At 51.2% G+C, this 12,752-nt stretch overlaps 1 protein-coding gene across 4 annotated transcripts in view; it reads right to left on the bottom strand.

Moving 5' to 3' along the window:
* Positions 1–12,752, bottom strand: part of ADCK1 (aarF domain containing kinase 1) — a 120,209-nt gene that overhangs the window by 20,077 nt on the left and 87,380 nt on the right. For all 4 annotated transcript variants that reach the window (XM_032846238.1, XM_032846236.1, XM_032846237.1 and 1 more), the window contains 2 exons: positions 10,402–10,560; positions 2,700–2,816 (listed from right to left, as the gene is read on the bottom strand). In XM_032846238.1, the coding sequence (XP_032702129.1) occupies positions 2,700–2,816; positions 10,402–10,560 (276 nt within the window). The remainder of the gene's footprint in view (positions 1–2,699; positions 2,817–10,401; positions 10,561–12,752) is intronic.

The following is a 12,752-nucleotide window of genomic DNA, read 5'->3' as shown; positions in this document are numbered from 1 at the left end:
AGAACACATCTCTGTTTGCACTTGTCTTTGAAAAATCAAAGCTGCTTCTGATAAAACACCACTCTCTGCCCTGGACTCACTGTATCCAAAGAGATTAATGGATTTGGGGGCGCTGCCGAAATGAAAATCCCACCACAGCAGCAGTAAGTAAATGTCAGGAAGCTGGTGGGGGAGGGGACGGTATGAGACCTCTGGTGTCTTTCCTGAGCCACCGGCAGAGAGACCCTGCTCCCATTAAGGTTGTTCAGGAAAAGCTGAAGGGGATCCCCCTCCCCCCCGCCATAGCCCACTGGAGCCAAAGACTCTATACCCAAGGGTCCCAGCGGGCAGAGGATCCCTGGACAGATGTCTAGGGACACACACCACCCCAACCACCACTGGGGGAGATGGGCAGGCAGGTCTCTCCCTCCCTCTTGTGCAGGAGCTCAACCCTAACACCCTCCCAGGCTCATCGCAGAAGGCAACAGTGAGGAGCAGAATCAGAAGCCCCAAGTTGTGGTACTGGCCCAGTGACCTCGGGAAAGACCTCTGCTCTCCCTCAGAGTGTCCTGCCAACTGGAAAGTGGAAAGTTGAACTAAAACAGTCCTTCTCTTGTCCTTTCCCAATTCCCAAAGGGAGGCCTCTTCAAGAAAAGCCACAGAGGCGGGGCGCCTGGGTGGCTCAGTGGGTTAAAACATCTGCCTTCGGCTCAGGTCATGATCCCAGGGTCCTGGGATCGAGCCCCACATCGGGTTCTCTGCTCAGCAGGGAGCCTGCTTCCCCCTCTCTCTCTGCCCACCTCTCTGCCTACTTGTGATCTCTGTCAAATAAATAAATAAAATCATAAAAAAAAAAAAAGAAAAGAAGAAAAGAAAAGCCCCAGAGGCAACTCTGGTGATGGGGTGGGGTGGGGGGTGGCGCGGCCTGGTGCCTGTCCGGCTTCCCCATTCTGCACACACATACCCCCCCCAAGGCCCTCAAGGGTTCCAGGAGCATCATTCCCTGAGTTTCCAGGAGGCCAAGGCCAGCTGTGGCTGAGCACTTCCCAGGCAGGTCCCCAGCGGCAGTGCCCTACGCTCCTTTTACAAACTAAGAAACAGTGGACTCAGGGGCCTGGGTTTCAATCCCAGCTCTACTAGCTGTGTGACCTTGGATGAGTTACCTTCCCTCTCTGAATCTCTGATTCCTCATCAGAAGAATGAAGACAATGAGACCTGCCTCCCAAGTTTCTTATGGAAAAAAGCACCTGGTACAGCAAGTTAGGCATTCAATAAACATTTATGGCAAAAGGAGGCAAAAGAGGAAGCAGGAAAGGACAGAGCCCGAGGATGAGAACAAAAACAACAACAATCTTGCTACCATATGGAGCATGAAGTACCTGCTAGGCACGGCACTCAGCACTCATGTGGCCCTCACAACCTTCTTAGAAGGAGGTCATTGTCCCCATTGGCAGAGGTCACACAGGCACTCAGAGGCCTGAGCTCCCAGTGTGCACCCTCTCCTACATTCCACTGGCTCATCTGCTGAGCCAAGGTGGAGCTTCCTCCTCCGGCCCATCCCACCACTGGGACCACAGGCTCATCTTCATATGTTGCCTGGGGTGGGAGGAAGCAAGAGCATTCACTTCTCTTCATTGCTTCCTCTCGCCTACCCAGAGCAGTGGATCATGTCACCGCACGCCTCGACACCCTTCATGACTCCCCAGTACCTTTGGGGTCCTGCCCAACGTCTTCACTACCTGCCCCCACCCTATTTTTCCACACTCCCCTGGAAACCCTGCCAAGCTTCCCCATTCCCTTCCCCTTCCTCACGGTGCCATCGCTGCCCCCCAACTCCTCCACCCTGGCAACACACACCCAGCAAACCCCCACTCGTCCTGCTGCAGAAGCCGACCTGCAGCAGAAGCAAAGCACCACCATCAGTGGCTCCCTGGAGTCTCGCTCACACCCCTCCTGCCACCCACAGGGGCTCTTAAGGATTTAGCTGTGGGTCTAACAGCAACACTAGGTGGGGAGTTCCTTAAAGAAGGGAATGACATCTGACTTCCTCCAAAGCCCCCTACCTAGGCTCAGAGGAGGGACTTTAAAAATGGTGGGTGTGGCTGAAAAAGTACAACTCCATTCCCACCTGTGGCCCCTACGGCAACCAAGAAGATGAAAATGGGGTACAGGCCGCCCCACACCGGCCGGCTTTCTTTCCCTGAGCCCAGTAGAGTGGGAGGCAGGAGACAGAAGCCTCGCTTTTCTTGTAGCTCTCTGAAGTAGAAGCAGTTGGCCCCTGCTGGCCTGACCCCCTTGAGGTCTGGGGAGCAGCAGGGAGAGGGGAGGGCAGGAGGAAGGGGGAGGTTGTGCCCAAGCCCCATAGGGACAGAAGCAGTAAGTCCTATGGATTTCACACCACTGTTCTCTGGGGCTGCTCAGCTCTGTGGGGTTCGGACAAGTGGACCGATGGCAGTCACTTGTTGGGGCACGACGGGCAAGAAGGGGCTCAGCATGGGCTTGCCCCCCACTGGGCATGGCCAGCCCCAGCTTTAGAAGACAGGGCAGAGGGCTGTCCTAGACGCCCCAGAAGGATGCTTTGTACTCAGGAACACTGGAATTCTTCAGCCCACAGACTCCATTTCAAGGCAGTGAGACCTCACAGGGACACGCCTGCCCTCGGTGGGTGGCCCCGACCAAGCCCGTGTCCCTGCACAGCCGCCGTGAGCACTCAAGCTCACCTCATTGACATCAATCTTGTTCCTCTCCATGTAGTCTCTGTCGTTGACCTGGCCGCCATCCACAAACTCCATCAGAAGGACCCGCTTGGTGGACAGCTCCCAGTAGATGCGGGGGACCTGAAAGAGGCAGGGGCAGGTCAGAAGGGCTGGCGGGCCAGATGCTCCAGACAAAGCCTGAGAGGGACCGAGCAGTGACGGGGGCGGGGGGGGGGGGGGGGGCAGGGGCAGGCTGGGCCATGCTGCCTCCTCCGCCAGCCAGGCCCCCAGGCCCTCCTTCAGAGACCCCTTCCTGCTCAGGGAACAGAGAACAGCTTCCCCACCCTTCTCAATGCCTCTAGACACCAGCAAGAGCCAAAACTAAAATTGGTACTTAGGGGGACAGGTGTGGAACCTGCCAGATCTGAGTCCGAGTTGGCACTGAAATCTATTTCCCTCTTGCACCAGGCCCACTGCAGGCTCCTCATGTGAATCTCAACCCTCGGCCTCCATTTCTACACTGGTGCAACGGATGTATTCCATGTCTATGTCTTCGAATGAACAAACGAACAAATGAACGAATTTTTATGGGGTGATAAATTGTTCAGTCAGGAAGTCCTGGGTTTTCTCATGTGCGTTTCCTACAAGTCCTCTGCGGCAATGCTGGATCCTAACCCGGAAGCTCTTTCTAGTCCTCTTCCCCAGAGACAGGAAAAACTACATACTTTCCCTGCCCACCTTCCCTTAGGGATGGTCACATGACACAGTGCTGGCTTATGAGACGTATGTGGAGGACTGCTAGGGCTTTTTTTTTTTTCTTCATAAAAAGGGATGTTTAGAGGGACATGTGGGTGGCTCAGTGGGTTGAGTGTCTGCCTTGGGCTCAGGTTTGATATCAGGGCCCTGGGATCAATCCCCGAATTCAGCTCCCTATTCAGCACAGAGTCTGCTTCTCCCTCTCCCCTCTGCCCCTCCCCACTGCCCATATGTGCTCTCTCCCTCTTCGATAAATAAGTGGGGTCTTAAAAAGGGGGGGGGATGTTTGTAAATGGCACAACTCTTCTTACCCTTCTTTCCTACCTTGAAAGTGAATATGATTCCTGGAGCTGCAGCAGCTATCTTGCCACTGTGAGGAAACGTCCAAGAAAATCAGAGATGCCAGCCCTGATACCATCACACCACTAACACAGTATCAGCAGGCAATTGCTGTAAGCCGTCTTGCCATGTGAGGAAAATTAGTCTTTTTTTGTTTAAGACACTCTAAATTGGGCTGTTGGTTACCTGCAGACAAATGCATTCCTAATTGATATGCTCTCCAACCCCCTCTGACTCTAAGAACACCCAATGGCAAAAAAGAGAACAGATTTCCCCCACGAAGAGGCAAGAGATGGGACTGCACCAAGGGCTACTGGGCTGCCATATGAGTGAGTGACACCCCAAAATGCCACCACTGCCAGGAGGGAGGAATGACTGGGATATCCCCATGCCACGTGTCCCCAACAACTTGTGATGGGCTTATTTCCACTTACAAATAAAACAAAACAGAAGAAAGAGAGAGAAAAAAAGAAAGAAAAAGAAAGGAAGAAACGGAGGTAGGGAGGGAAAGAAACCAAGGACAGTTAATTCAAGGGTTTGGGGGAATAAAGACTTCCCTTATGTTGATCCCCAAAATTCACCTAGCATTAAGACCGCAGCCTTCAAATCAAGAAACCCATTTTCCTTCCTCCTTCTGCGAATACTGCCATGTCTTGATCCAGCCACTTAACCTGCAGTGCCTCCGTTTTCCTCATCACAGAGGACTGGTCCTGCCCCATTTCAAGAAGGAGCTCGGAGGATGCTTGGGGCTGCACACACGTGCGGAACTCTCTGGGCTCCCTGGAACAAAGGTTCCAACTGAAGTCAAGGTATTGTGGTTTGCTACTTGCCTGTAGTTCTTTCCATTTGAGAATCTGGGCTAGTAGAGACATCTGTGACTCTCTATGACTGTGAACTTAAAATTCAGTCTTGTGTGGCACTTTTCACAAGCTATCTTTAAAAACATGAGTGCAAGTTTGCTGTTGTTGGCTGTGGCTTCCAAATGAAAGGGACATATTTTTGAGGTTAAGCTCTTTTCTCAGTTTGTTTGGAAATCTAAGCTTGGCAGTGGGCGCCTGGAGCTCTGGGGACAGGAGGTCAGACCCCCATCTGGGCCTGCCTGGGGCAACTTGGAAATCGCTTGAAAGAGCCACTGACATAAAGAGAAAACCCAAAGTCAGGAGACTCTCTGGGCTTGTTAATCAGGGCGGTGGGAGCGCTGCGCTCCCCACTCCTCCACCTTTCTCCCCAGCCTCCCTCCCAATGCAACGGTCCCTGTCTGAAAACACAACGGCCCCTGCCACAGCTGCTTAGATCTGAAATGACACAATACCAAACCTGGGAGGTAGAGAGGTTTGTCATGGGAGCTCACAGCAAATTGCCCCTTGACAACTATATCACGGAAATGATTACAAAATGCAAATCTGCCCCCTGTTCACTTAGGAGAAACTTGGATTGACCGGGAGACATAAGGTCAACGACTTGTCCCTAAATCACCTGGTGGATAGGAAGGTTTGGGAACATAAGACGAAATTCACCCCAACACCCATGTTTCATCCCCGTGCCTTCTTCTGCTCTTTCCATCGAAATGGAGAAAGATGAAGAAGAATCATTCTAAAGGGGCAATGAGAACCACCCTCTCGTGCTCCCCAAACAAAACTCAACTCAGGGGTGTCATGGCCAGGGGGCCCAGTGACCCCACAGGCAGGGTGACAGCCTGGCCATCGGGACTCTGGGTCCAAAGTCTATCTCCTTGTTACAGATCAGAGGCCCCAGTCCCAGGAGTTCTACCTGTCCCCCACCCCAACACACACACACACTGGGGCCAATCCTGACCCCAAGAAGGAAGGTACAGATTATGGAAAATTCCAGCCCAAGACCCTGGGCCTCAGCCTCATAGTCTGGCCCTGACCCCGTGGTTCCATTTTGTTCCTAGGCTTTGGTCACCATACCTGTGAAGTAGGTCCTGGTTCACCTGGGCCCATGCCCATCACTGGGGGAGCCCAGGGAAGCAGAGCACAGACCCCCGAGGCAGATTCTCGGGCTAGAGCACTGGCTTTGCTCCCTTCAAGCTGTGTGACTGTGGGTAAGTTTTATAACCTGAGTGCCAGCTTCCCACTGGTAAAATGGAGATGACATTTACAGCAAAGCCACATTCCCAACTTCCTACTAGCACGTGTGGGATCCTGGTGCTCGACACAGCAGCACACACTTTGCACCAGCTGGATGGACAGCAGCTGCCATATGACAGCCGTGGAGAGGGTCACGGGTGGTTCTGACACACGACCAGGGCTGAGAGTTGATGCTACAGACAGTTCAACACAATTCAGCTCTGCCCCATAAATTATTTAACCCGCAGCCTCGGGAGCCAGGCTGCTCCGTGCATAAGCTGCCTCGGCCCCTTACCAGAAGCTGTGTAACCTGGGGCCAAGGGTTTAACCTCTCTGGGCCTCAATTTCCCTACCATTGACAAAGAGCTAATCATGGCCCTTCCCTCATGGGACTGTATAACGATTAAGGAGTAAATACATGTAAAGCACTTTAAAAAGTGTCTCACATAGACAGGCACATAAAAAATATTAACTCCTCCTAATTATTTCACATCAGTGGTTCTTCATCTTTGCAATTCATAGGAAGCTGTGGTGCTTCTCCAAAAGCATGCACGTCCCTCAAGGTCTGCCCATAATTTCTGGAGAGTCCCGGGATACTTGCCTTGCTCTAACAAGTGACCCCCCCCCCAAAAGCAGGCCCGCTCAGGAGATGACCTCTTTCCCTTTCCCTGCCTCCCCATGTCCAGGCACACTCTCATCTCTTCCAGTCTCAGACCCTGTCTTCTAAGGCTTCTCCCTCCTCCCCTGTCCCAGGTTTCCCCCAGGCTAGTCACAGACCTCCCTGCCTGTCCCAGCCCCTCCCCACAGCATACGACAGATCCACAAATCCCCTCGTCCTGTTTGGCACGGCTGCCCTCTCACCCTCTCCCAGTCTCCCTGACCCCACAATTCTAATCGGTGCTCGGCTGAAGCTTGGAGATTTAGAGCACAGGCTGAGGTTATGAAACCCCACCGGAAGGTGCCTCATACACGGAGAGGTAAACTCTTCGCTGAGGCTTAATTACGCACAGATGTTGTGATGGGGTGCCCGTGTGCAAAGGCAATCTATCTCCAGTTTTAAGAGCTGAACTGGGTTCACGGTGCAAAATTTGCTTCCCACTTGTTATGTGTTTAGGCAAAATTAATTACTCAGGAGCCTTAGTCACACCATTGTCTTAGGAACAGTGTGTGGGTTTTAGAAGCGGCAGGTCAAATTGTTACATTAATTATTTACCCATTTGGCATCCTCATTTCTGAAATGTGTGTTATTATTATTACATGTCTTGGTCTGGCAGATGCTAGTTGGCCCCAGCCGGAGGATGATTTGCTGTTTCCATGGGAACGGTGAAGGAGATGGTTCTGTTTGGTTCATAGTTCTGGTGCTGAGGAGCACCCCTGATGCTAAGAGGCAACAAAATGTCCTTAGGCGAGCACCAGAGATGAAATCAGAAAATCTGGACGGCAGCCCTAGCTGCTCTCCTCTAAGACCATCCCCTGTAAGACGGGGTGCTGGCTATGGGAAGGAGCCGATGTCGTGGTACCCGTGTAGTGTCCGGGGAAGCAGAGGAAACATTTGGTCAATACCACTTGCCCCTTTGAGCTCCTCACCCTGAGCAGAAGGGAGGGCTTGCTCTTGGGCATGCACAGAAATGCAGCCAAGTCTCTGTCATCGGCTGTACCTCTGTGCATGGCAGATGTCTGCACTGTGGCAGCACAGTGTGTCTGTACCCCACTACATGGGACCTTTTCTCAGTAGCCAACCGTCTCTTACTCAGCCAGGACCCCCAGCCCCCAAAACAACAAGCTCAGGAAATGCTCAGGAAATGTGGGATAAAGTAATGGAAGACATGGGCAAGGCAAACAGAACCAAACATAGTTTAGAACCCACAGCTCCAGGCTAATGAGTTGGTATGATACCCTGTGTGAGAGGGCCATGTGTTTACTGAATTGGTGGCTTGAACTTCAAGGCTGGGGCAGTGTCACTAGGTCTAGTCTGCCCATCGGGACTTATAGGTGCAAGCAGGTCTGTACATGCACATCTGTGAAGGCCAGCTGAGGCAAAGGCAGTCGAACATTATCCTGGGGACCAGACAGACCTGACTCTCAGCTCACTCAGAGGGTCAAACTCAGCCAGTGGCTCCATCAGTGTGAAGACAGGACACCGATCCACAGCTGTGGCTTGTCTGCCATGATCTGAGCTTTCGGAGTCTCAGGTGCCTAGGGTAGGCACACTCTCAGTCTCCCCATTTCTGTTAATAAATCTGGATTAGCCGAAGTAGAAACACTACCTCCATTTCTTCTGATGTCTTCAGAAGCCACATGAACACTTCAGTCAAGAGCAAGAGACCTCTGAGTTCAAGGTACTGAGACCGCCCCCCCTCCCTCCAAGAACAGCGCCACCTATTTGCTCTGAAACGAGCACCTGGAGCTTCTAGCGGGTCTATGACTTCCTCTCCCACACGCTCCAGGCTTCCTGTGAAGAGAGAAGGGCTGATCTCTTCAGACTTGAAAGCCAAGCTCTCTATGCAGAGGGTACCAGAGGAGCCCAACTCCTATATCATGAAGAGAAACCCCCAGGGTAAAAGGGCCCAAGACCCTCGAAGGACCACGTATGTTGGAAGAAGAGTGGTGTGCATCTATCTAGGGAGAAGCCTAGGGAGCCCACGGGGAACGTCAGGCCAACCTCAAAGACCCGTTCCAGAGCCAGGTCCTCGGCAGAGCCTGCCCTGCCCTAAAGGACCACGCGAGTCCCTTCTCCTGAATGGAGGACCTCTTGCAAAGCTGGTACTTTGTATCATCTGATGTTGTTTCCCACAGAGTCTTCTACATCAGACAGGCAGTTCTTCTCTAACACTCAAAAACACAAACTTTTTAAATGTGATTGATATACTGCAGGGGGGGGCACTTTGATCGTAATGCAAATCTTGCACTGGCTTATGTGAGCCATCCTCCCCAGGAAATACCCCGTGAACACAGGAAACGGCTTCCCTCGGGAGGGCTTGACCCGGGCATACACAAAACACACACACCCCAACGTCGCGACAGGCACCATGAGTCCCGCCCACGCACATCTGGGTTACAACTTTCCGCCATGCCCAGATGACCGGCCTCCCACCACCGCACACTAACGCACAAGCAGCAACTCCAACCGCGCTCACTTTCACAAACAGCTGTCAGGATGGGGCGCTATGTGCTCGGTGGTCTTACGTACTTCTTAGCCATGTAACGTGCATAAAACTACGCTGTTTCTAGTAGGCTCCCACCTTCTTTTATTTTCTGTGTCACTGGTGACATTGTTTTAGATTTGCATTTTCTCTTTTGTGAGTTGTCTATTTTGTTTTCTCCTGAAGTATAACGAACAGTGCTACAATTTGTACAGGCGGATGATTCAACAGTTCTACACATCACTCGGTGCTCATCCCAGTGACTGTACTCTTTACCCCATTGTCTATTTCACCATCCCTCCATGCACCTCCCCTCTGGCAGCCACCAGTTTGTTCTCTGTATTTAAGTCCACTTTTTTGTCTTTTTTGGTTTGTTCATCTGTTTTGTTTCTTACATTCCATATGCGAGTGAGATCATGAGGCATTGGTCTTTCTCGGTCTGACTTATCTCACTTAGCACTATGTGCTCTAGTCCATCCATGTGGTCGCCGATGGCAAGATCTCGTTCTTTTTCACAGCTGAGTAATAGTCCATTGTGTACACACCGCATCCTCTTTGCCCATTCATCTGTGGATGGGCCCTTGGGTTGCTTCCCGATCTTGGATGTTGGAAATAATGCGGTAATAGACACAGGGTTGCCTCTATCTGGATCACATGTTCTGTTTTCAGTTTTTTTGAGGAACCTGCACGCCATCTCCCACAGTGGCTGCACCAATGTGCATTCCCACCAAATGTGCAGGAGGGTTCCTGTTTCTCCACATCCTCCCCAACACTTGTTACTTCCTGTCTTTTTAATTCTAGCCATTCCTACAGGTGTGAGGTGATATCTCACTGTGGTGTTGGTTTGCGTTCCCCTGAAAATGAGTGATGGTGAGCATCTTGTCATGTGTCCACTGGCACCGTTGTAAGCCCAGCCCTATTTTCCCCATAAGCTCTGTGGTTTCTGTTGTGTGAGTCTGCACACTATGGAGGTTTCTAGGAACACATACATTGCATTACAACAGAACTGACTGTATATTAAATGAGGTATTATACGTATAGTGTTGGGAACAGTGCCAGAGCACAGTAGCAACCATCGTCATCAATGTCCTCATCCCAGGCTTCACGGAGGCAGAGACTACAGCTTACAGGCCCTTGGGTAGCACTCAGTGTCTTAGAATTACAGATCATTCAATAAACATGTTTGGCTGATAGGTCAACAATCACATTTGGTATATCTTTGTAACATTGTCCTCAAGAGCTTTGATGTGCAACACTAGGGACAAATCATTCAGGCTCGGAAAGAAGCCTCGGGAAGGAGGCGTCCCCACTCATGTCCTACAAGGGAGGGATGCTCAGGGCAGGGACCAGCACTCTCTCACCACACCACCATGCCCCCTGTTGCCCTGCCCCTCCTACCTTTAAGAAGTCAAAGTCTTTGAGCATTTGGGCCACTTTCTCGGCATTCCTCCCTTCATTGAGGAAATCCAGCTCCAAAGGCAGATTCTTCTTGGCTTCATCCACCAGCCACATGAACTCAAACTCTGGAAACAGCTGCTTCACAGCCAGGACAAGCACCTGAAATCCACCGAGGAGCCCATCAGTCAGACCACGGCACCCATCACGGGAGCTCCATTCCCTGCCCTCCTGCCTGGGTCTGGGCACTGGCAAGTCCCCAGGCCTCCCCTGAAGCGAGACCTCCCTGGTGGTATACCCTTATCCCCATTTTACAGATGAAGAAGTTGAGGCTCTGAGAGGTTAGAGGATTGTCCCAAATTTTCCCAGCAAGGAAGCACAGAGCCAGAATTCCACTTGAGTCCACCCAGCCCCCAAACCCTTGCTCTAGTTCACTTGCTCCTCCCAGACGTGCTCCTCTTAGTCCTGTTTACAGAGAGCGGGGAGGGCGCTGCAACTGTATGAAGCTCTGTTCATTTCTTAAGCTGAGGGGTTGATACCCGAGCATTTAAAATGTTATTTTCTATACTTTCCGCATGTCTAAAATATTACTTGATAAAAAGTACATTGGAATAACAAAACAAGGTTGGATAAGACAGCAAGAGTAAGAGATAAGGGATGTGACCACTGGGATAAAAAGCTCAGGTTTCTGGTAATTTGGCCACATTGGGAATTCTTGAATGAGGACACGATGGGAACCGGGATTTTAGTAGACCTATAGGGCGTTTATCAGTTTAATGATGTGAAATTAAATATTCCTGGCAGAGAACAGGACCCTGGTGACATCTGCAGAACTTGCCATGACCCCCACCATGGGCTGGGACTCAGTTCTGAGGCCGCCCCACCTAGGGCTCTGGATTCAAGAGAATCTGGGAAGTTCGTGGGTGATGGCTCTGCAGTAGGTGAGGAGGGTGAGACCAGGAACACAGGAGGTGCATTTCCCCAAGAGAAACACAGAAAGGAACTCTCCTGTTCTACTATAAACCCTCCTCTCAGTGTTCAAAGTGACCATTCCTCCCAGAAATTCTTGATATGGATTATAGTCCCAGTTCTCTGAGAAAACCCATCTCCACCCTCTGGTTATGCCAGACAACGATGAGCCCATGGGTTCACTGGTACCAAAAGACCTTCCCCACCTTTTGTGGACTGAATGTTTGTATCCCCCACCCCCAAATTTAGTGCCAAAGCCCTAATCCCTAGGGTGATGGTGTTTGGAGATGGGGCCTTGGGGAGGTATGTAGGTTTCAGTGAGGTCAGGAAGGTGGGGCACCTATGATGGTTTTAGTGTGCTGGTAAGAAGAGGAAGAGACAGAGTGCTCTCTTCCATGTAGGAGCACAGAGAGAAGATAGCTCTCTTCAAACCAGAAAGAAAGTCCTCACCAGGAACCAAATTGGCCAGCATCTTGTCCTTAGACTTCCAGCCTCCAGAACTACAAAAAATAAACATCTGTTTTTGTTTTTGTTTTAAGAGAGAGTGTGAGAGCAAGTGTGAGGGAGGGTCAGGGGAGGGGCAGAGAGAGAGGAAAGCTCTTAAGCAGGCTCCACACGCAGCACAGACCCCAAGGCAGGGCTTGATCTCACAACCCTGGGATCATGACATGAGTGACATGAGCCGAAATCAAGAGTCCTACCCTTAACCAACTGAGACACCCAGGTATCCCTAAAAGTCTGTCATTTAAGCCACCCAATCTGTGGCATTTTGTTACAGCAGCCTGAACAGATGGAGATGCCATCCCATCTACCCAGAAGGACTCACTGAGCCCTAGCTACGAGCCTGGTCTTAGGCTTCCTTTTGCCCTGGTCTGTATGGTGCCTACCACTGGGATAGGCACACGCAATATAAAAGAAAGAGATCTAAAGCAAGGCCATTTACTACAAGGCATTTATGGCTTTGTTTTTAAACCCTATGTCCTAGACGATGTACCAGATGCCATTCTAAAGGAATCATCACACAAGGTTATTATACTCCATTCCTATCAAAACCCTTTTTAATTACATTCAGCTGCAGTCTAATTTCTTTTAAGTCTTGTCTAGTCTTTCATGGGCTAGACCTGTGACCTTATGATAATTGATTTAGTTTATGTTTTGTTTCTATTTGAGTTATACAAGCTGGGCGGGAAGGGCGGCAACAGCAAGGCCCGGACAGCACTCGTCAGGCCCCGGCAGTGGGGACGAGCAGCCCCCAAGGCATCGTGGCTCATCACCCTGCCCTCAGATGGCCCTTAGCCGCCACCAAAGGGGAGGCAGGGCTGGTGCATGGGAGACAGACTCCCTCGCCTGGGGCCAGGGCCAAGTGCACACCCAACATCTGAAAA

Source organism: Lontra canadensis, unplaced genomic scaffold (genome assembly GCF_010015895.1).
Source record: "Lontra canadensis isolate GAN:19392208 unplaced genomic scaffold, GSC_riverotter_1.0 scaffold173, whole genome shotgun sequence".
Taxonomy (NCBI): domain Eukaryota; kingdom Metazoa; phylum Chordata; class Mammalia; order Carnivora; family Mustelidae; genus Lontra; species Lontra canadensis.
This window is presented reverse-complemented; position numbering and strand designations above follow the sequence as displayed.